The sequence below is a fragment of the Oncorhynchus kisutch genome, linkage group LG19 (assembly GCF_002021735.2).
Source record: "Oncorhynchus kisutch isolate 150728-3 linkage group LG19, Okis_V2, whole genome shotgun sequence".
NCBI classification, from domain to species: Eukaryota; Metazoa; Chordata; class Actinopteri; order Salmoniformes; family Salmonidae; genus Oncorhynchus; species Oncorhynchus kisutch.
Genome location: NC_034192.2, coordinates 45,997,695 through 46,022,978, shown reverse-complemented (window position 1 = coordinate 46,022,978; position 25,284 = coordinate 45,997,695). Strand labels below are relative to the sequence as shown.

At 42.8% G+C, this 25,284-nt stretch overlaps 1 protein-coding gene across 6 annotated transcripts in view; it reads left to right on the top strand.

Moving 5' to 3' along the window:
* The window catches only part of diaph2 (diaphanous-related formin 2), a 717,979-nt gene that overhangs the window by 517,894 nt on the left and 174,801 nt on the right, over window positions 1-25,284 (top strand). For all 6 annotated transcript variants that reach the window (XM_031797927.1, XM_031797925.1, XM_031797929.1 and 3 more), the window contains one exon: window positions 23,361-23,485. In XM_031797927.1, the coding sequence (XP_031653787.1) occupies window positions 23,361-23,485 (125 nt within the window). The remainder of the gene's footprint in view (window positions 1-23,360; window positions 23,486-25,284) is intronic.

Genomic DNA, 25,284 nt, shown 5'->3' with positions numbered 1-25,284 from the left:
CCGTTTTGTGCAGTCTGCTCAGGAGGACCACATTCTTCTTCCTCTTTGGGAGGGAAGAAACTGGAGTGGTGGTGGGGGTGAAGACAAACTTTGATGAGAAAGCCTCTTTTTGCGAAGAGTGCAGGTGGGAGCTCAGGCTTCTTCTTTCTAACTGTGCCAACCATGGTGATCTTCCTCTTCAGGAGCTGCTGGCTGAGTTCAATCAGTACCACACATAATCTCAATTTATCATTGTGTGTGTATGTGTGTCTTTGGTTTTTGTGGTGTGTAAATTATTTTATAACTGCCCGGTCAAAATGACCCTAAGACAATATTTGTACCCCGGTGGTGTACAAAGATGTTTCACTTTTTCTAATGTTGGCGTCACTCTAGGAAAAGTCATCAAATTTCAAGTAGAAAAATTTAATTTAGGGGGTTTTCTCTGCTGTTAAACATAGTGGCTGGTAATTTTTGACCCTTAAGATAACACAAGGGTTAAACGACCACTTATATTTGACTGCTAAATTGACAAACTAGTTACATGGATTGTGTTTCACATTTACGTTGAGTAAAACCCATTCAGTTTGTTATATTCTTCACCCTCATCAATGTCCTGTGTCTCTGGCATGCCTTATACATCAGAGGGCCATGCCTGCTTCTCCTCACGCGGTCTTCCCCACATTACATAGTAAAAAAATAGAGAAGTGGAAGGAAAAAAAGAAAGAGAAAACCCTGCCATTAGTTCTTCTCCCAGCTCCAGAAGTCTCATTAAATCGTTGATGAGTTTAAGGATTGCCTGAGGTGGATAAGAGGCCCCGTTTATAGCTTTCTGCAATCTAATGCCCGAGTCTTCTCCCTGTGTCTCCCCTGGATGCAAAATAAAAGGTGAAGGAGGCAATCCAATGCAATCAATACCGAGTGCTTTCCCAGCTTAAACACATTGTGAATGCGGACTTATTTCTACATGTGCTTTCCCGGGCAGCTGTGTTTTGTGACGTCTCTCAACACCAGGCAGTCTAAATGAAGACAAAGGGGGTGGGCGCGAGAATAGATCTGACCTTTTTTTATCCCGTAAGGGGATATAGATCACTTCAGATGGAATTTATTAGTGAGGTATAGGGGACATGAGGTATCCCATTTGAGGCGGTTACACCGGGGCCTCGGCACCAATACAAGCAGAAGGTCATGAGAACAATCACTTTTAATAGACACTCGAGTAGGCAAAGTGTTCATTAGGCACCACACTGAAGAAAACAGACTGAAACAGGGAGGGACTACCATTTCAGTTTTATGTTGCAGAGGTTTTTTAAACGCTTTCGATTGTGCATTCTAATGAACACTACACAGGTATTTTACACTCTGCAATGCTGCAAAACTAAACCCATTTGCTAGCTCATTATTCATTAATTGTTGTAAAATTTCCTTCAGCCGAACATTAGCCTGTTGAGGATCCGTAATAACACGACGTCGTCCTCAGATTAAATTCGGCAGGTTATTGCACTTCTATTCTAAAACGAGGCCCCTACGCTGAGCCGCTGAACTCAATTAGTTGGGAACATGTTGCACACAGCGCCACTAATTACAAACACACCACCCTATTCCCTTCATTACACATCTCCCTCACTATCAATCTCTATGTCTCTCTGTGCCTCTCTGTCTCCCTGTCACTCTGTCTCTCTGTGTGTATCTATGTCTCTCTCTCTCTCTCTATGTTTCTCTGTGTGTCTCTGTCTCTCTCTCCAGCTATCTGTCTCTGTGTGTCTCTGTCTCTCTCCACATCTGTGTCTCTCTCCAGCTCTCTGTCTCTCTCCAGCTCTCTATGTATATCTATGTCTCTGTGTGTCTCTGTATTTCTGTGTCTCTCTGTCTCTGTGTCTATATATGTCTCTGTGTCTCTGTCTCTTTCTGTGTCTCTGTATCTCTTTGTCTCTCTATGTTTCTCTGTGTCTCTGTCTCTCTACGTCTCTGTTTCTCTGTGTCTCTGTCTCTGCGTCTATGTTTTTCTGTCTCTACATCTCTGTGTATCTCTTTCTCTGTGTCTCTGTCTCTATATGTCTGTCTTTCTCTGTCTCTCTACGTATCTTTGTCTCTCTGTCTCTCTACATCTCTGTGTCTCTGTCTCACTACATCTGTGTCTCTCTGTTTCTCTACATCTCTGTGTCTCTCTACATCTTTGTGTCTCTCTGTCTCTCTATGTCTCTGGGTCTCTGTCTCTCTATGCTTCCATGCTTTTACACCCAAATTGAATCCTTGAATTTGAATTTTGTGTTATTATTATAATTTGTCTGCTCATGAACTAAACTGACTCCCTCTTTTTGAGTGAAGATACTAAGAAGATGGGTGCTTCTGTTTTGGTTTTTGAGTATATCGAAGTGTTTGTAGGGAGAGGCCGTGGTAGGGGGGCTGTGAATCTGTAAAGCAGCTCCATGTAGATAAGTAGCAGAATTCACCACGGCACAAAGGAGACTCCTCTGGCAGCCACCAGGCAAGGGAACGTCTGGCCGACGTCTGTGGTCCTCTGTTTAATTTCCGATTAATGTTCCCTATCCCTTTTCCCTCTCCTGGCCCGCTGTCGACCCCCACAGGAGCCCCAGCCACCAACCATTCTACCACATCAACCTGCACTGGGAGATACTCCAGAGCTTTGCCACAGCGAGCGGGCCGCAACCCAGGCTAATGACAGACTCCCTCACTCTTCGCTCGCCTTGTACTAACAGCCAATCAACGAGAGACGGCTGCCGTCAGCGCCTCCAATGAATACATAATTTTCATCTCCAAGCTGCCATTAATCAGGGACAAGTGGCGGCGGCAATCGCACAAGATTGAGCCCAGGTTCAACGGAGCAACATTTTGAAAATGCAACGGGAATACAGTACAAGGAATGGATGGATGGGGAAATCAAACACACAAAAGTGGAGGAATGTCACAATTCCTCATCTCTGTACTCGACGGGGTTCGCTGAGATCGCTCTCGGGCCAGCACTTTAGATTAATGGACAGAGGGATGAGGCAGGAATTATAATGATTTTTAAAATACAGTGGAGGGAGCTAGTCATCTATTCTGGGAGGCTCTGAAACTTAGTGTACAGCTGTTTGGCTGAATTTTAATTTAGCATTTACAATACCTGCAGGGCAAACACCCTGTTGATAATTCTTATTAAGTCTCTGCCTTCCGAGGTGCTACTTGTTGTTCTGCATCCAGAGATTCCAGATAATGAGGACGACGATGGAAGCAATTATATAAGATGTTGCACTACAGTCAAATAACACACACTGGGTGAGCAACACCCAGCAGCAACGTGGTGGTGGCAGGTGGCCTAGTGGTTAGAGTGTTGGGCCAGTAACCGAAAGGTAAAATTCGGTCTGCCCCTGAACAAGGTAGTTTAACCCACTGTTCACCGGTAGGCCGTCATTGTAAATAATAATTTCTTAACTGACTTGCCTAGTTAAATAATGGTTCAAATTTTACAAGTTTGACCTCCAGGCACTAAAAGAAGAAAGCATTGAGATGGCGTATGTTCTTCCTAACATTGGATGGGTTTAACCCAAGCCCAAGCGCACAGCCATGAACAAAAATGATGTGACCACTTGCATAAGAAGGCCATTCTTCCACGAACAAAAGTATTTATTACAAAGGCTTTTTGATTATCTATGAGGAGTGTTTATGCAGACAAAGCAGGGAATGTGACACTGGTGTCTTCAGGGCTTCACTGGCTTCAATGACACCCAATTTGTGACAGTCATCTGTATGAACTATGGAGGGTGAGGTCTTCCCTCACCGCTTAACCAGCAACAGGAAATAGAATAAGTATTCACTGTTGTTGAGTAATGTCATACCCTCTCATTGTTGTCAGGCTCTTGCGGACTCTTATTCATGAAATTTATGCTGCTTTTGAAAATCTGTTACCAATGGTCCTTTTGTGATTTATTCTCCTGAAGTGAGAATTTTGTCCCAAATATGCTAAAGTAGAGAAAGACTATAGCCTACACGTATGCTTTATGAAGGAATAACTCTTTGGGCTGCATCCTCTAAAGTCCCTTACCCTGAATGAGAATCCAGGCATTCAGAATAAGATTGCACACTGATCACCCTTTTGCAGGAAATGTAAGACTTGTAGTGATTTGAAGTTTTAAAAGACTTCTGATGTTTGTTTGAGTTTGAGTTTATTTTTATTTTTACAGGGACAGTGCACATTAATCAACATTTCAGTAAAAGTGCCGGTTTTAGCCAACCGGCTCATTTTCAACCGCAGTCCCTGGGCAGGTTATGAAAACAATTACAATATAGACAATAGCAACATAGAACAAGCAAGACATAGCATACAGACAGAGCAACATAGGACAAGCAAGACGTAGCATACAGACAGAGCAGCATAAAACAAAAAGCAGCAAGACAAAATTCATAAAAGCAACAAAGTGTTTCCACATCTCACAAGCTACAGACAACAGACAACATGGAGTGGCAACACACAGCTAGGGACCATGTTCACAAATCTGATTGACCTTTAGCCATGTCTTCAAGCATTTTGTGAAAGTGTGATATGTGGTGCAGTTATGTGTGTCTGATGGCAGTGTATTCCAGACATGGGAAGCTCTCACAGAGAATGCAGATTTACTAAAGGTGCTTTTCCTTAGGGGAACTATACAGTCACCTCTCATGGCAGACCTTGTGGATCTGCTGCCATATGTCTGGGTTTTCTGTTTAACAAAAATATTGAGTGGAGGGGGAGCCAGGCCATTGAGGATCTTGAATACAAGACATGCGTCGGTGTATTGCACAAGATTTTCCCAACTCAAGAGCTCATGCTTTCTAAGGATGTGACAATGATGATGGCTATTGGGCTTCCTATCAAGCACTTTGAGAGCCTGTTTGTAGACAGACTGAATAGGTTTTAATGTTGTACAGCAAGCTTGGGCCCAACTAGTCAAGCAGTATGTTAAGTGGGGGAGTATCATAGATTTGAAGTACAGTTTTGCTACCTCTGTAGTCAAACAATTTCGTATAAATCGGAAATTAGCTAGGTTGAATTTGGTTATTTGAATGACCTTTTTCACATGCTTTTTAAAAGAGAGGTTGGAATCAAGTATGATGCCAAGGTTTGTAATTTCCACTTTGAAATGTCAGTCTTGTTTTTCCCTTATGAAAAACATATCAACTCCTACAAAAATGCTAATTCATTATAATCCACATAATTCACATTTCCTGTTGCTGCAGGATTATTTTCCTGCTGTAGTAAACGTGTTCAAATTAAGATCCTACACCTATAAAAGAGAAAAACAAGATATCACCTAATTTTCACTATTTTATAGTCACAATATTATTGTCTTAGATGATTTGTGCAACATATTGTTTTCTGTTATCAGAAGAAAGGATTCTAACACAAACATTAACTTTATAATCAAAATAGCTTTGCTGTTTATTAAGCTTTAGTTTCCCCTGCAGGTAATTGAAGATGCTCCCAAAGAAATAGGAAAAAGATAACACATTGAACCTCAAATGTATCTGTTGAATCAAACTATATTGCCCATTATTCCACTTTCGATATGATGAGGTTGGGCTAACTAACAGTCTTTTAGAACTTATCAGAGACTAGTGGAACTCCACTGTCTCAGTGTAAAAGGTTACAGTCAATTAACTTTGGAAGGTGTAAACATGCCCATGTAAGGGTAGTTCCTGTCTCTCTGGCAGTCATTGCTCTCTCACAGAGGGAGCTGTTGAGCTATGAATGGGGTGAGTGAGTGAATGTCAATAGAGGAGAGAGAGGGGTGGGAGAGGGAGGAAAAGTAGGGAGGGGGAGAGAGATTGAGTAAAGGAGCAAGTGAGAGTGAGAGAAAGAGAGCGAGAGCAAGAGAGGGCGTTTTAAATGAGACTCATTTCTCTCTGACTAGCCACCTGACCTTGGAGTATTGTTGAGGGACACCTGCCACCCGATTTCAACAGACTGAGGAAAGTTGATTTCCCTGTAAATAAATAGCATTCACTGTTTGCAGGGTGAATACAGCCACATCCAGAGTCACCAAAAGGTGAAGGTTGCCTTAGGGTACAAAACGTCCTCCCTGTAGTAAAACCACAAATGTGTCTGTACTTCTACAATGACAGTCGAACATAGTTAATATTATCTGCTCTCTTGACTGTCGCTTCATTGTCTGATTATCATTTAAATTTGCCTGCACTCTTCCAGTTTGTTGACTTTTTTCCCAAATAGAGTGGAGAGGTCAACTAACATTTCGGCAGTGTCTCTTCACTCCGGAAATGTCAAGCCCTCAGTGAAGTCCATCTCTCCCTGGCAGGTGTGAGGTGAAACCGCAGTTGTAAATGAGCGTGAAGGCATGACTCTCCAGGCTGCCCTCGCCTGCCCTCGTCTGCTCCTCCATCTCAGCTGAAATAAAAGGTTAATAAATGACTAAAGGAGACCTTAATGCTCATTATATGTCATGATCAATGACAGAGCACAATGATAGAATAGCGGCAAATGGCAGATGGGGAAATATATTGTTTAGTTACTGAATGGCCAATACAGGTGATTATTGATCATGTAGTACGTTGAACCAAAGTCCAGTTATCATAAAGGGGGGGGGGGGGGGGGGTTAGTTCCCTGGAATTTTAGGTGTTGGTGAAGACACTCAAGGACATTAGGCCCCTTGCCCTAAGGCAGTGGTAAAGATGCTATGCCGAGGATTTTTTTTTGTGTGTTTACAGTACCTGTAAATAACCCAAAGCTTTGTCATCCGTTTCGGTGGCAGGCCTCACTCGTTCCAATGGCCCGCCCACCATCTGCGCACACACACACACACACACACACACACACACACACACACACACACACACACACACACACACACACACACACACACAGACACAGTAGGCACCTCAGGCTATGGTCCGTATCCTGCCAAAGCCCTATCCAAGCACTTCCATGTTGTGCTTCTTAGTAAAGACGCGTCTTTTCACGTCACTTTCCTGCTGTCTCCATTATCCCCCTGTTCCAAATTGGCTGTTTGTTTGACTTCAGAGTCTGATTTTGAGGCCTTCCAACGACTTATCAAAGGAAGAATATGTCTCCACAAAATGAAGTGACCGTCTGCTTCGGGCTACTCTTTGAAGAGTGGCACAGATTATAGCTTGGCACATTATCGCGTGGAAGGGAAGTCGTTAATTTTGTGTGGCTGAGTTTTTTATATTTATTTATTGTTCCAAAGGGCAGAGATCCGTACAGCTTATGTACATAGCGCCTCTGCATCTCTCCCAACTGATTTCCAGGTGCCTTCCAAGGGAATTGTCATCACCCCAGGTCAATGTCTAAACTTTCCCATGCATCAAAATATATTGTAATTGACTCCATTTGTGATTCCTCTTGAGACCTGGCACTGGCTGCAGCTCTGATGGCTGCCAAAAGCAATAACATTTCAGAGGCATGACTATCATTACAATCGAGACGTTCTTTCTCCTCCAATATAGTCCAGTTCTGGGGACCAGGTCTTTCTCTCTGTCCCCTGTAATTTACTACACTAGCAGCTACATATACAGTACCAGTCAAAAGTTTGGACACACCTACTCATTTCAAGGTTTTTCTAAATGTGTACTATTTTCTACATTGTATAATATATACAGTGGGGCAAAAAAGTATTTAGTCAGCCACCAATTGTGCAAGTTCTCCCACTTAAAAAGATGAGATAGGCCTGTAATTTTCATCATAGGTACACTTCAACTATGACAGGCAAAATTAGAAAAATAAATCCAGAAAATCACATTGTAGCATTTTTAATGAATTTATTTGCAAATTATGGTGGAAAATAAGTATTTGGTCACCTACAAACAAGCAAGATTTCTGGCTCTCACAGACCGGTAACTTCTTCTTTAAGAGGCTCCTCTGTCCTCCACTTGTTACCTGTATTAATGGCACCTGTTTGAACGTGTTATCAGTATAAAAGACACCTGTCCACAACCTCAAACAGGCACACTCCAAACTCCACTACGGCCAAGACCAAAGAGCTGTCAAAGGACACCAGAAACAAAATTGTAGACGTGCTCCAGGCTGGGAAAACTGAATCTGCAATAGGGTAAGCAGCTTGGTTTGAAGAAATCAACTGTGGGAGCAATTATTAGGAAATGGAAGACATACAAGACCACTGATAATCTCCCTCGATCTGGGGCTCCACGCAAGATCTCACCCTGTTGGGTCAAAATGATCACAAGAACGGTGAGCAAAAATCCCAGAACCACACGGGGGGACCTAGTGAATGACCTGCAGAGAGCTGGGACCAAAGTAACAAAGCCTACCATCAGTAACACACTATGCCGCCAGGGACTCAAATCCTGCAGTGCCAGACGTGTCCCCCTGCTTAAGCCAGTACATGTCCAGGCCCTTCTGAATTTCGCTAGAGAGCATTTGGATGATCCAGAAGAAGATTGGGAGAATGTCATATGGTCAGATGAAACCAAAATATAACTTTTTTGGTAAAAACTCAACTCGTTGTGTTTGGAGGACAAGTTGCATCCAAAGAACACCATACCTACTGTGAAGCATGGGGGTGGAAACATCATGCTTTGGGGCTGTTTTTCTGGGACCAGGACGACTGATCCGTGTAAAGAAAAGAATGAATGGGGCCATGTATCGTGAGATTTTGAGTGAAAACCTCCTTCCATCAGCAAGGGCATTGAAGATGAAACATGGCTGGGTCTTTCAGCATGACAATGATCCCATACACACCGCCCGGGCAACGAAGGAGTGGCTTCATAAGAAGCATTTTCAAGGTCCTGGAGTGGCCTAGCCAGTCTCCAGATCTCAACCCCATAGAAAATCTTTGGAGGGAGTTGAAAGTCTGTGTTGCCCAGCAACAGCCAACATTTTGATGTCGCTGGATTGACTTTAGACGTATAACTTTAGCTAGCTAGCGAAGATTGAGAGATATCGCTGGATTGTAGCTAGCTAATGTTAGCCTTGCTAGCTATTTTTGATGAACTTTGCTAGTTAATGATAACATTGTCGTCTGTTTAAAGTAAATTTGATGACATTATAATGATGGCAAAGTTATTTCCTACTATATACTTGCCTGCTTTTGCAGTGTTATCGTATTTCCATGCCACTATTGTGTAATTTAAACTAAATTCATTAGCCCCCATCCAGAGTGACTGGGCTTATCACAACTTTTGGGCACCACCATGGCAGAGGGTGGCTTGAGGACATTTATAACAATGGCATGACTGACCGAGTGACGGAGGTGCAACCTGTGAATAATAGTATTTTTCAGCTTTTCTAGGCTCTTCTAGAGCCTTAAGAAAGAGAATGTCATTGAACCAAGGAGTAGTTCACACTGTGAGTGGTGTTATCAACCCTGCTATAGTGTTGACTGCATACAAAGGTAGGCCGAGGAGAGGTGCTTTAATTCCAAGCACAGCAGCACCTATAGCAAAGCCTCAGACACAGTCCTTGGACATGTAGGCGATCTAGTGTCTGGACATGTAGGCGATCTAGTGTCTGGACATGTAGGCGATCTAGTGTCTGGACATGTAGGCGATCTAGTGTCTGGACATGTAGACGATCTAGTGTCTGGACATGTAGGCGATCTAGTGTCTGGGTATGTAGGTGATCTAGTGTCTGGACATGTAGGTGATCTAGTGTCTGGACATGTAGGTGATCTAGTGTCTGGGCATGTAGGTGATCTAGTGTTTGGATATTTAGGTGATCTAGTGTCTGGACATGTAGGTGATCTAGTGTCTGGAAATGTAGGTGATCTAGTGTCTGGGCATGTAGGTGATCTAGTGTTTGGATATTTAGGTGATCTAGTGTCTGGACATGTAGGTGATCTAGTGTCTGGACATGTAGGTGATCTACTGTCTGGACATGTAGGTGATCTAGTGGCTGGACATGTAGGTGATCTAGTGTCTGGATATTTAGGTGATCTAGTGTCTGGACATGTAGGTGATCTAGTGTCTGGACATGTTGGTGATCTAGTGTCTGGACATGTAGGTGATTGGTTTGTAGAGAGACTGGCAAGGCTGCAGCAGATGATGTATGGATGGGAACGATGGGGCTCAGATTTGGTGCAAAGCTCATCTTAGGGATGTGAGGCACGAGTCTTTCATTATAGTTGTTTCCCTGCTATACTCGTGGATCTGTGTGTTCTCTCAGCGAGTCAGGAATATGGCTATAGTTAAGCAATAATGCACGAGGGGGTGTGGTATATGGCCTATATACCACGGCTAAGTGCTGTTCTTACGCACAACGCAATGCTGAGTGCCTGGATTCAGCCTTTAGATGTGGTATATTGGCCATATATCACAAACCCTTGAGATGCCTTATTGCTTAACTTTAGCCTTACTTCTGCATTATAAACTGGTTACCAATAAAATTAGAGCAGTAAAAAATTATATTTAAATCAAAAAATATGCCCGTGGAATACGGTCTTGATATACCATGGCTGTCAGCCAATCAGCATTCAGGGCTCGTACCACCCAGTTTATAATAGTCAATAAAGTGTGTAAGGTGGGACTTGCGATGGACGTTCGTGATATTATGAAATGTCACTTTTTACTTCACTCAATCAATTGCATAACCCGTTTCAGACTATGTGCAGACAATTTCCCATCTGCTCATTAACATTTCAGATGTTAATCCAAGTTGTTTGTCTGATTACAATGATAACCGAGACTCTGCTGTCTAGCCTACCTTAAATTATTGGATTAGGTTTTCATAGCATCAGTGAGGATTTAACAGATTTCAATGGCTTACCATTACTCACAGTTCATTTCGGCAACATATTCTAACCTTAGGTTTTGTTGCACAAAAAAAATCTATCTTGATTAAATTGGTAAATCATTTCTTAATGATAACGCTTTGTTAAGTGGGGGATTTGAGAGAAAATACAAATGAAAAGAGTAAGTGGAGCGAAAGTAAAAAGGATTTATTTCCTTTATTTCCATCCCATTAACACACCATTGATGGGGAATTGTAATTATGCGTGCCTGTGTAGTGTGGATTTACACACCCTCCCCCTAATTGAAATTCATTGGATTGTGTGCAAACTATTTCTGTTTGTTTTCTGGTACTCAGTTTTATTGATTTATTTATATCTGAGTATAATTGGGAAATTGTATTCATACTCTCTCTGCATATTGATAAATGTATACATTTTCTCCTTGAGGAGCACCATTGAAAGTCATCACATAAAAAGTTAATTGAATTGCAAGTCGATCACTCAAAATGAAAGTATATCGCCCAGAGTTAATCAAATGCACTGAACTTTCCTATTCCTGCATTTTACTGTACATGTATATTGCTTAATTTGTTCTTTGCTTGTTGCCACCTCAAAGATTGCGTTCTTTTCCCTGGCTGATTCGCTTTTCAGCGTCACGAGAACCTTGGGTAATCACGAGGGACAATTTCACTGCTTTGCCACAGCAATGGACCCGAACTGTTACAGACCTATATCCATCCTGCCCTGCCTATCTAAGGTCTTCGAAAGCCAAGTCAACAAACAGATCACTGACCATCTCGAATCCCACCGTACCTTCTCCGCTGTGCAATCCGGTTTCCGAACCGGTCACGGGTGCACCTCAGCCACGCTCAAGGTACTAAATGATATCATAACCGCCATCGATAAAAGACAGTACTGTGCAGCCGTCTTCATCGACCTTGCCAAGGCTTTCGACTCTGTCAATCACCATATTCTTATCACCATATTCTTGTCAGTAGCCTCGGTTTTTCTAATGACTGCCTTGCCTGGTTTACCAACTACTTTGCAGACAGAGTTCAGTGTGTCAAATCGGAGGGCATGTTGTCCGGTCCTCTGGCAGTCTCTATGGGGGTACCACAGGGTTCAATTCTCGGGACGACTCTTTTCTCTGTATATATAAATGATGTTGCTCTTGCTGCTGGCGATTCCCTGATCCACCTCTACGCAGACGACACCATTCTGTATACTTCTGGCCCTTCCTTGGACACTGTGCTATCTAACCTCCAAACGAGCTTCAATGCCATACAACACTCCTTCCGTGGCCTCCAACTGCTCTTAAACGCTAGTAAAACCAAATGCATGCTTTTCAACCGTTCGCTGCCTGCACCCGCACGCACGCCCGACTAGCATCACCACCCTGGATGGTTCCGACCTAGAATATGTGGACATCTATAAGTACCTAGGTGTCTGGCTAGACTGCAAACTCTACTTCCAGACTCATATCAAACATCTCCAATCCAAAATCAAATCTAGAGTCGGCTTTCTATTTCGCAACAAAGCCTCCTTCACTCACGCCGCAAAACACCCACCCGTAGCACGCACTCCAGCAGGTGTATCTCACTGATCATCCCAAAAGCCAAAACCTCATTTGGCCGCTTTTCCTTCCAGTTCTCTGCTGCCTGCGACTGGAACGAATTGCAAAAATCTCTGAAGTTGGAGACTTTTATCTCCCTCACCAACTTTAAACATCTGCTATCTGAGCAGCTAACCGATCGCTGCAGCTGTACATAGTCTATCGGTAAATAGCCCACCCAATTTACCTACCTCATCCCCATATACTGTTTTTATTTTATTTACCTTTCTGCTCTTTTGCACACCAGTATCTATACCTGCACATGTTCATCTGATCATTTATCACTCCAGTGTTAATCTGCTAAATTGTAATTATTCGCTCCTATGGCCTATTTATTGCCTACCTCCTCATGCCTTTTGCACACAATGTATATATATTCTTTTTTTCTGTTATTGACTTGTTTATTGTTTACTCCATGAGAACTTGTTCTCAACTAGCCTACCTGGTTAAATAAAGGTGAAATAAAAAAATAAAAAATAGTATCACATTCACTCCTGCAACGGGAGCCGTTTGATTCACTCCTGCAACGGGAGCCGTTTGATTCACTCCTGCAACTGGAGCCGTTTGATTCACTCCTGCAACGGGAGCCGTTTGATTCACTCCTGCAACGGGAGCCGTTTGATTCACTCCTGCAACTGGAGACGTTTGATTCACTCCTGCAACTAGAGCCATTTGATTCATTCCTGCAACTGGAGCCGTTTAAATCCCGCTGAAAAAGGGAAAACCTTATGTTGTCCAGGGGCGCAACTTTCATTGGGGCCATGGGCAAGTCCCCCACATTCTGAAATTGCATTTTTGTCCTCCCCCAGTTTAGAATTGGAATGTGATACTAAAAAGGCAACGGTGTGCTTTAGGAGCATGCGGACGCCTCCGAGCGGGCGGGTAGGCTGTTTGGAGTGTTTATCCCCCGCCCCCCCACACACACACATATAAAAGTATGTCCCCCCCACTTCTAAAACCAAAGTTGAGCCCCTGGTGTTGTCTCAGTATACTGGTGCATCCCTTAGTATACTGGTGCATCCCTAAGTCTGTCTCTATCCCACTGCATTTCATATTCATTTTCAGGTTGCCACCAGGTAAATGGAAATGGAAAAGCATGTTTCTGTGTAACTGCCAATAGGTACCATGTCGGTTAAGCCGATATGTGAGCAATGAGCACAAGTACAACATGTCAATGTCTCAAAATAATTCCTCCAAATCTACAGCATTAGATTAATCTACAGTCAGCTAGCATTACAATTCAGTAGCTTCTTCTTCTCGTAAGCCACTAATCAATAGTCAATTTCAGCATAATATGGAGAAGATGCACAATGGTTGAATGAACATCTATTTTGGTAATGCGTTGAAAAGCAGTCTTTTCAAGGTTGTCCTCTATTTCCACTTAGTGTTTCTACATGCAGCGGGAGGTGAATTGGAATCGTTGAGAATTTGGTGTGTCGAGTTAATCATTTGGGGCCGGGGTGAATTGAATAGCGCGCTGAAAGGTCTTCACTTGTAGGGTCTCTGGAGCTTGAAACTCATTTTACATCTGATTGAAGGGTTGATACTGCTGCCGTGGCCTCATACACTCCCCTTCTCACACCCCAAACTGCCTTCATTTGTCAAGGGAAGACTATAGTGAACTTTGTTCTATAGGCGCGCTGGTGATGTGCCTTGTAATGTCGGTTCATATTTTTTGCTCCTCTTTCTCCACCGCGGTGTACGTCTTAATTTGTCAAGTGAATAGCCGGGGTTCTGAATCATGCAAACACATATTAAATATGCCATCTCAAATAAATGTTTAGGAGGAGGGGAGTTCCATTGTGCTTCTCCTTTGGTTTTATGTTAAGTTTTTCTTTGTTTGGACAAGTGTAGAGATTATTAAAAACTTTACTTTATGTCGCGACTGTGGCTATGTTCGAAAAATAAACCAAAGTTTTCTTTGTAACCTTTGACAGCAGCGCAAGAGCAGAGGATCAATTATCTGTGTCCTTTCTCCATGAATCCCAATTGAAAATGGTTTCTTCCAACAAATGACTGAATATAATGGTGACATCTTCACATTAGAGCACATGATTTGGTATTTTGTGTTGCACATTGTCTTGGTTTTATGATGAGCAGGGATTTTTTTTTCATGGCAGTTTATTCTTGTAGCAAGTAGGACAGAGTGTAATGAAATAGTTCTCATCTGTCTCTTCCTCATGGAAATGGCTAGTCCTCAGAGTGCTGGTATTATAGGGTAATACCACAGTAACGATGCTGTAAATCTGAAAGGTGTTGACCACGGAAGAGTTTGTGTCAATACAGAAAGAGCTTCCTTTCGCTCTTGTTTCTTATTTATGGTTCTGTCTGTCTGTCTGCCTGTCTGTGTCTCTCTCTCAATTCAATTCAAGGGGATTTATTGGCATGGGAAACATATGTTAACATTGCCAAAGCAAGTGAAGTAGATAATAAAAAAAAGGAAATAAACAATAAAAATGAACAGTAAACATTACACTCACAGAAGTTCCAAAAGAATAAAGACATTTCAAATGTCATATTATGCATATATACAGTTTTGTAATGATGTGCAAATGGTTAAAGTACAAAAGGGAAAATAAATAAACATACATATGGGTTGTGTTTATAATGTTGTTTGTTCTTCACTGGTTGCCCTTTTCTTGTGGTAATAGGTCACACATCTTGCTGCTTTGATGGCACACAGTGGTATTTCACCCAGTACATATGCGAGATTATCAAAATCAGGTTTGTTTTCAAATTTTTTGTGGATCTGTGAAATATAAATAAAATACATCTCTAATATGGTCATACATTTGGCAGGAGGTTAGGAAGTGCAGCTCAGTTTCTAATATGGTCATACATTTGGCAGGAGGTTAGGAAGTGCAGCTCAGTTTCTAATATGGTCATACATTTGGCAGGAGGTTAGGAAGTGCAGCTCAGTTTCTAATATGGTCATACATTTGGCAGGAGGTTAGGAAGTGCAGCTCAGTTTCTAATATGGTCATACATTTGGCAGGAGGTTAGGAAGTGCAGCTCAGTTTCTAATATGGTCATACATTTGGCAGGAGGTTAGGAAGTGCAGCTCAGTTTCTAATATGGTCATACATTTGGCAGGAGGTTAGGAAGTGCAGCTCAGTTTCTAATATGGTCATACATTTGGCAGGAGGTTAGGAAGTGCAGCTCAGTTTCTAATATGGTCATACATTTGGCAGGAGGTTAGGAAGTGCAGCTCAGTTTCTAATATGGTCATACATTTGGCAGGAGGTTAGGAAGTGCAGCTCAGTTTCTAATATGGTCATACATTTGGCAGGAGGTTAGGAAGTGCAGCTCAGTTTCTAATATGGTCATACATTTGGCAGGAGGTTAGGAAGTGCAGCTCAGTTTCTAATATGGTCATACATTTGGCAGGAGGTTAGGAAGTGCAGCTCAGTTTCTAATATGGTCATACATTTGGCAGGAGGTTAGGAAGTGCAGCTCAGTTTCTAATATGGTCATACATTTGGCAGGAGGTTAGGAAGTGCAGCTCAGTTTCTAATATGGTCATACATTTGGCAGGAGGTTAGGAAGTGCAGCTCAGTTTCTAATATGGTCATACATTTGGCAGGAGGTTAGGAAGTGCAGCTCAGTTTCCACCCCATTTTGTGGGCAGTGTGCACATAGCCTGTCATTTCTTGAGAGCCAGGTTTGCCTTTGACTGCCTTTCTCAATAGCAAGGCTATGCTCACTGAGTCTATACATAATCAAAGCTTTCCTTAAGTTTGGTTGAGTCACAGTGGTCAGGTATTCTAACACTATGTACTCTCTGTTTAGGGCCAAATAGCATTCTAGTTTGCTCTGTTTTTTTGTAAATTCTTTCCAATGTCTCAAGTAATTATCGTTTTGTTTTCTCATGATTTAGTTGGGTCTAATTGTGTTTCTGTCCTGGGGCTTTGTGGGGTGTGTTTGTGTTTGTGAATGTCTTCACCAATTTGTTGAGCATAAGCTGCATCCCTGTCTCACCCCATGGCCCTATGGAAGATTTTGTTTTTGCCAATTTTAACGACAGGCTTTGTTTGTGTACATGGATTTTATAATGTCATGTGTTTTTCCCCCAACACACTTTCCATTAATTTGTATAGCTGACCCACATGCCAAATTTAGTCTAGGGCTTTTTTTAAATCAACAAAGCATGAGAATATGGCGCCTTTGTTTTGATTTGTTTGTTTGTCAATTAGCATGTGCAGGGTGTATGTGGTCTGTCGTACGATAATTTGGTAAAAATCCAATTTGACATTTGCCCAGTATTGTTTCAATTTAAGGGCTTTATTGGCATAGGAAACAGATGTTAACATTGCCAAAGCAAGTGTCTCTAATTTGGTCATTCATTTGGCAGGAGGTTAGGAAGTGCAGCTCAGTTTCATTCTCTCTCTCCCAGTCACACTCACTTTCTTTACATTAAGCATGCAAAGCAAACACATTTCTAACCCCCAGAAATAGCTTGACAGCAAGATTATGTAAAGGATAATTGACATGGTTTTGCATGTGTAAGAAGTTACCTGGAAACATGCTCATCCAGCTTAGAAACACAGAGACAGAGATATTTAATGTGTGCTGTTAAATTACACTAGCAGGTCTTGCTGACAGCAGTTATTAGGATAATTCTACATGTCCCAGACATCCTTTCTCTGTGAAGAAGAGGGTACATAGGCCTAGTGCTTGTGTTTTCTCACCCTTTCCTGGTCCATAGGTAATGTGCATTTGGTAGATACCAGTGTTGTGTTGAAAGTCATTCCCTGAAAACAGTATTATTTTGGTGCTAATTTGACTAATGATATCCCAAAAGGATCCCTACTGCATACTGAACAGAGAGGAATGGTAGTCTTAGTCATGTAGATTTATTTGATAAAAAGCCGCAACTGACGTATAACAGGCCCTTCCTTTTAAAGTAACTTCAAAAGAGGAAATTTACATATTTTGTCGAAAGGCCTTTGTTATTTACATTGCTTGTCACTAGATACAAAGTGCAATCTGATTTGACTCCCTCTCTTTCTAATGGGATTCTAAAGCTGTACTAAAGTTGACCCTGAAAACACTCATTAACACTGCTTAATTTGAACATTTGACTTTCTTGGCCCATTCCCTAATGCTCATCCAAAATATAAAGCCTTCCTGTAATGCGTCTGTGTGTAGACGAGTCAGGCGCAGGACAGCAGATATGAGTAATGTACGCAATTTTACTCAACAATAAACAAAATACACGTCAAATAAATCCAAGGCCACAATAACGGACCGCAATACAATAAACAATCACTCACAAACAAACATGGGGGAACAGAGGGTAAATAATGAACAAGTAATTGGGGGATTGAAACCAGGTGTGTAAGACAAGGACAAAACAAATGGAAAATGAAAAGTGGATCGGCGATGGCTAGAAGCCCGGTGACGTCGACCGCCGTACGCCGCCCGAACAAGGAGAGGGACCGACTTCGGCGGAAGTCGTTACACTTCCAATGCATCATTTTTTGGTGTAGAATTATGAATGTTGCTTTTAGTAGCCTACCCTCCACAATGAATTGCTTACATAGCCTAGCGGTTAGAAGCATTGGGCTAGTAACCGAAAGGTTGCTTGTTCAAATCCCCTGGCCGACTAGGTGATAAATATGTCAATTTACAATTTACTATGGATAGTGCGCATGCAGCTATTAAAAGAGGAACAGGTCAACCTTTGTATAAATCCAACTTTTAACATTGCAAATTGCTTCAGTTAAAAATACTGCAATAGAAAACTGCACAATATGTACATATGCTCTCTCCAGTCCCCAGACATTGTACTGTTAGGCTTCATCATATTGCTGTAAATGAGTCTTCTGCAGAATCTCAGTTGGATAGTCCCCTGTGTGTCAGTGCCATGGCTACTGAAGCCATTAAAGATCAGCTACCTCGGCTGTGTTATTAGCCAAGCACTGCTGTCATTCAGACCCAGTCTATCAGAGTTTCCCTGAGCCCTTGGCGAATGATGAACGGTTCCCAGGTATGAAGCATCTGTGTGTATCTAATCTATTCATCTCTACCCGTCTGTCTGCCCACCTCCTAGCTCTTCATTTTCCCCTGCTATCTGTGCTGTCTCAGATCACACTGACAACAGCTGGGTTGCTCTCTCGGAGGCCCTATCAGTGCTGGCGTGGGGATGTGTTGACTGCGGGCGTGCCGCCGTCCCCTCATCCCCTAGTGTCCCCAGGAGGGAGACCTAACCCTCGGCTTTGTTGGCCTTGAATAGGGGCATAGCATATCCCCAGTCACCAGATCCCTCCAAGCACCACCAAAGACCTCACCCTCCCTCCTCTGCATTGTTGCTGCTGTGGCTAGATTGATTTGTGGCCCCGGTGTGTATGTGACTGTGTGTGTCTCTGTGTACTGTAAGTGCTTCGTCCCCTCTCTCACTCGACACTGCGATTGTTAGAAAATAAATATAAAACCAGACGGGAGCTGTATAGTGTCTCTGTAAAGCATGGCTGCCCTGATGTCACTGAGACTACCCCTCTCTTGATAGCCTCCACACAGCTCATTGGATGGGTTGGGAAACATAAAGAGTGCTGGCAAATCCTGACATGCCCTCCCATCATGTATGACTCACGGCAATACATGTAGAAGATGCAATGAGAGACAGGGTTTTATTTAAGCAATAAGGCATAAGGTGGTGTGGTATATGGCCATCATATCAGGGCTAAGGGCTGTTCTCTGCACAACGCAACGTGGAGTGCCTGGATATAGCCCTTAGCCATGGTATATTGGCCATATACCACAAACCCCAAAGGTGCCTTATTGCTATTATAAATTGGTTACCAACGTAATTAGGCGGCAGGTAGCCAAGTGGTTAGAGCGTTGGGCCAGTAACCCGAAAGGTTGCTGGATCGAATCCCCAAGCTGACAAGGTAAAATGTGTCGCTCTGCCCCTGAGCAAGGCAGTAAACCCACTGTTCCCTGGCCGCCAAAGACGTGGATGTTGGTTATTGCAGCCCCCCACACCTCTCTGATTCAGAGTGGTTGCGTTAAATGTGGAAGAGACATTTCAGTTGAATGCATTGTTGTACAACTGAGAGCTTTCCCGAAATTAGAGCAGTGATATACGGTCTAATATACCACGGGCATCTCGAACCACCCAGTTTATAATGCAGAATATACAGTGGCATCATATAGGCTAGACAAGGTAAGGTAGGCGGAAAAAGCTATTGAATATGAAATGTGATGGGGGGACATTGCAAGACAGGTATATTGTGGAGATATGCTTTGAAGCAGGGTTTTATTATTGAAGATTTGAGTACGATACTGATAGGCGAGTTCAAAAAGCCATTGGAAATGAAACGTGGAGGCCTGATTTGAAATGTGAAGGTTTATCTAAATGGCATCGGAAGGCTTTGAACTAGTCAAGATGGGAGCACGTTCATTAAGGAGGATACTTTTAACATCCTGGACTTTGATTTTCTTTTCCATTTTCCCGGCTGTGCACTCTGAGCTTTACCACAGCCCAATCCACTGTAACTCCATAGAAGTCAGATTGTTTAACTATTAGGCACTATTATTTAATCCATCTTTTCAGTTTAGAGGAGGACTGTTGATAAATAGTAAACATCCTCTCACTGTCAACTGCGTTCATTTTCAGCAAACTTAACATGTGTAAATACTTGTATGAACATAACAAGATTCAACAACTGAGACATAAACTGAACAAGTCCCACATACATGTGACTAACAGAAATGGATTAATGTGTCCCTGAACAAAGGGGGGATCAAAATCAAAAGTAACAGTCAGTATCTGGTGTGGCCACCAGTTGCATTAAGTACTGCAGTGCATCTCCTCCTCATGGACTGCACCAGATTTGCCAGTTCTTGCTGTGAGATGTTACCCCACACTTCCACCAAGGCACCTGCAAGTTCCCTGACATGTCTGGGGGGAATGGCCCTAGCCCTCACCCTCCGATCCAACAGGTCCCAGACGTGCTCAATGGGATTGAGATCCGGGCTCTTCACTGGCCATGGCAGAACACTGACATTCCTGTCTTGCAGGAAATAAAGCCCAGAATGAGCAGTATGGCATTGTCATGCTGGAGGGTCATGTCAGGAAGAGCCTGCAGGAAGGGTACCACATGAGGGAGGAGGATGTCTTCCCTGTAACGCACAGCATTGAGATTGCCTGCAATGACAACAAGCTCAGTCCGATGATGCTGTGACACACCGCCCCAGACCATGACGGACCCTCCACCTCCAAATCGATCCCGCTCCAGAGTACAGGCCTCGGTGTAACACTCATTTCTTCAACGATAAACGCGAATCCGACCATCACTCCTGGTGAGACAAAACCGTGACTCGTCAGTGAAGAGCACGTTTTGCCAGTCCTGTCTGGTCCAGCGACGGTGGGTTTGTGCCCATAGGCGACGTTGTTGCCGGTGATGTCTGGTGAGGACCTGCCTTACAACAGGCCTACAAGCCCTCAGTCCAGCCTCTCTCAGCCTATTGCGGACAGTCTGAGCACTGATGGAGGGATTGTGCCTTCCTGGTGTAACTCGGGCAGTTGTTGTTGCCATCCTGTACCTGTCCCACAGTTGTGATGTTCGGATGTACCAATCCTGTGCAGGTGTTGTTACACGTGGTCTGCCACTGTGAGGATGATCAGCTGTCCGTCCTGTCTCCCTGTAGCACTTTCTTAAGCGTCTCTCAGTACAGACAATGCAATTTATTGCCCTGGCCACATCTGCAGTCCTCATGCCTCCTTACAGCATGCCCAAAGCACGTTCACGCAGATTAGCAGGGACCCTGGGCATCTTTCGTTTGGTGTTTTTCAGGTGAAAGGCTTTATTGTCCTACATTTTCTAAACTGTTTCCTTAAGTTCCTACCGTTTGTAAGCTGTTAGTGTCTTAAACGGCTGCATCCCTTTGTTCTCAATTTACGCCTGAAGACATACTCAAATCTAACTGCCTGTAGCTCAGCCCCAGAGGCAAGGATATGCATATTCTTGGTATTATTTGAATGGAAACATTCTGAAGTTTGTAGAAATGTTAATTGAATGTAGGAGAATATAACACAGTAGATCTGGTGGAAGAAAAGAGAAAGAAAGAGCCTACGTTTTCAGTTTTTTATTGTTGTAGTATCATCTTTCACATGTACTAGAATAGCCACACAGTCAGATAGGATGCTGGAGATAATTGTGATGGATAACACAAGAGGACAACTGTAGGTGTGCAAAGTTTCAGACTGATAACTTCAGGAATGGGTGAGCTACATGACATTTAGCATGAAGTCACCCAGGTGTCCCACACAAGTTGCCCAAATGTACCCAAGTGGCCGAATTGGTGAAATGACCTATAACTATATACAGCAGTGCAAATAACTATATACAACATATCAAAAAGCAATTCTAACACACACACCAAAAAATGTTAAAAAAATATTATACATATTTTTTTTTTAAACAGTACACCCCTTGGAAGTCCTCGTCATAATATTTTGTTGCCTGTGCCATGTCCCATAGCATTCTCTTTCTGATGTAAAGCAAAGGCAAACTGAACAAGTGGTGCATTTCATGCGACACAGAACACAACGACGCCTCCATGCTGTGCCCTTTTGGCCCTGAGGCACAGTCATGCCTGCAGTAATGAACTGTGGCATATGAACACCACTGGGGGCACAGGTAGAGCGGGCAGCTTGGCACCGGGGCCTCCCAGTCGGAGTCGCTATCACTGTGAAAGAAAACATAAAAAAATATTTGTGAGCCTTTTATCATCACATAAAATAAACATATGTATTGATTGTATAGAGCAGAGGGAACAGTCACTAAGGTGTTCCATTCAACTCCGGCCATTGTTGTATATATATACAGTGCCTTGCGAAAGTATTCGGCCCCCTTGAACTTTCAGTCTCTCGATGTGCAAAACTGAGACATACCCCAAGCGACTTACAGCTGTAATCGCAGCAAAAGGTGGCGCTACAAAGTATTAACTTAAGGGGGCTGAATAATTTTGCATGCCCAATTTTTTAGTTTTTGATTTGTTAAAAACGTTTGAAATATCCAATAAATGTCGTTCCACTTCATGATTGTGTCCCACTTGTTGTTGATTCTTCACAAAAAAATACAGTGTTATATCTTTATGTTTGAAGCCTGAAATGTGGCAAAAGGTCGCAAAGTTCAAGGGGGCCGAATACTTTCGCAAGGCACTGTATATATATATATATATATATATTCATGAAGTGGAATGACATTTATTGGATATTTAAAACTTTTTGAACAAATCAAAAACTGAAAAATTGGCCGTGCAAAATTATTCAGGACCGTTCTACAGGTGCATGTTCATTAATTGTTTATGGTTCATTGAACATGCATGGGAAACAGTGTTTAAGCCCTTTAAAATGACGATCTGTGAAGTTATTAGTTTTTTTACGAATTATCTTTGAAAGAAAGGGTCCTGAAAAAGGGACATTTCTTTTTTTTTGCTGAGTTGAGAAGTCTGTCTGATAAAAAGCCTGAAGTTCTGTCTTCAGGTAATCTCTTGGTAGTATCTACTCTGTGACGCAGACCCAGACAAACCAGGACTGACATCAGTCAGTGGCCGGAGCATTGACCCATATCTTTGCCTGTGACCAGTTCACACACTGTGGAGTCGTAGTCAAGTTTGTTTGTATCAATAACACTAAAGCCCATACTGCAGGCCTTACATGACACATGTTTCTACACTCCTGTCCTGTCTGATCCCTTAAGACACTCACAAGTCTTTGAAGTCACCACTTGAAAGGGTTGATCTGAATAGTAAGAGTCCAAAGGAACTTTGTATACAGTGGTTACAGACTGATTATTAACAAGCTCCAGCCCCTCTATCAAACACACACACTCGCCTTCCAGGCCACACAGATTGTAGTGCTGAGACAAGACCAAGATTATGGAGGGATCAAACTCAGGAAAAAATATATGAGGTGATCAAATCCTAACCTCAGCCTAACCTCATCAAACAAAAGTGATTGGAAAAACTATATCAAAGAGATATTCATCTCATATGCAGTGTAGGGGAAATTATTTTCATTTGTATTGTTTATTAATATTAATGACGTCTCCATCTTTCTCCAGTTTCTGCCGAGATCCTGAAGAGCAGTCTCAGCACCATGGAGCGACACATCCAGAGGCTAGAAAATGACATTGAGAACTTCCCCAAGACGGACGACGAAAAGGATAAGTTTGTGGAAAAATTGTCCATATCCTTTTCATGCTTTTTATTGATTTCTCACATTGTCTTAATTGAACGTATCGCTGATGTACAAAGTAGACATGTTTTGGGCATTTGGCGCATGTGGATTGTCCACCAGAGAGACTGTGCTGTTGCCTTCTCCTGAGCAGGAAAGAGTAGTTAACGGCCATAAGTGTGGCTTGTGGCACCCGTGGGCTTAAAGGAATGGATACGGCTGCCTTCCCACTAGTGAGATGTTTATCAGATCTCCTCCTCCTATACCCAACGTTCCCCAGAGAGAGTTCAGGCCTTGAGCTATTTTTACCGCTGATCCACCACTGCCTCCCCTCGGGGTCTCTAATGAGGGCTCGTTCCCCCATGCGGACTTATCACCCACCTCCTGATTTCATCTCCCAACCAGCCACAGGCCTCTCCACATAGGCTTTCTGTAGACTATCACCTTTTGCGGCTCTTCTCTCGTTTTGATAACAGAGTGCTTTCACTTAAACTCAAGCGGTTCAGCTCTCGAATCAAATTAGTGATGCCTGAGCACTTCTCAGACTCCATTTTAAGGAGGAAGGTGCCTCGGCAGAATAGGTTTGTCTAGTAATCTGGCACCTACAGTACATACACTACAGTGTATAGAGTCTCATTGGTTGAAACCAACTCGGATGTCAATATCTAGGGGCTATGATACCTCCTATCACTAGATGTGTATTAAAACAGACAGCATTCCTCAGTTTTTTTTTTTATTGAACCTTTATTTAACTAGGGAAGTCAGTTAAGAACAAATTCTTATTTACAATGACGGCCTACCGGGGAACAGTGGGTTAACTGCCTTGTTCAGGGGCAGAACTACAGATTTTTACCTTGACGCTCTAACCACTAGGCTACCTGTCTCTAGGTCTGAGTTACCACATTTATTCAGGGAAAGCAAGAATCATTCAAGGGTAATTCAGGAGACATTTCATATGTTCAACACTCACACTTGCATGTGACATGTTCCGGAACGTTAGCTGCTACTAAGTATTTTTTAAACCTCCCGCTTTGGGGTGGATGTGTCAATGTGTAGTTCATACATGCATAATCTATGACCATAGTTACTTTCTAGCCTAAATTAGGCAGCAAATCCTTAGTTTGAAAGCAACTGTTGTACTGGAAGCTGTGCTGGCCCTCACATGGGCCAGCCCCTTAAAAATGTGACCATGAGCTTCAGCCCCTTGCTATATGTGTGACAGCTTGCACATGATGCACCCACACCAGACCAGAGCAGAGAGAGAGAGCAAAGTGGTGCACATTTCTGCACAAGTTTCAGGGACCCCTTGAGGGCTACTTTCAAAACTACTGGCAAAAAAGTACACACAATTTCCAGAGAATCCCTTTAAAAAAGTGTTTAAACTTAATTTGAACTTTTTGTTAGCTTGCAATTATTATTTTTTGAACTTTTAGCTGACATAAGAGTAATAGCTGCCTAACACATCAGAAATCTGCTCCTAGTCAAATATTGGCACTTAATCTGTGTACATTTTATATCTTTAAAAATAGAGGCTTCGGCAAAAACCTCCCCTGCAGCTCTGAACCAAGACAGGAAAGGCAGCTCAGGGCCCCTGATGTCTGTATCGATTCTGGGGCTCCACGGAGGATGTCCGTGGAAATGGAGAACTGCATATATACTGGAGTAGTGCTCCCCTTCACTGTCTGAATCGTGTCCCCAGACAGTGAGAGGGAGAGAAGCTGCCTGGCAGTGAATGGAAATGCCCCACTTCCCCATCTCACCTGATCTGGCATCAGAGCCGAAATGGAGCCTCAGTCGTATTTGGCCGAACC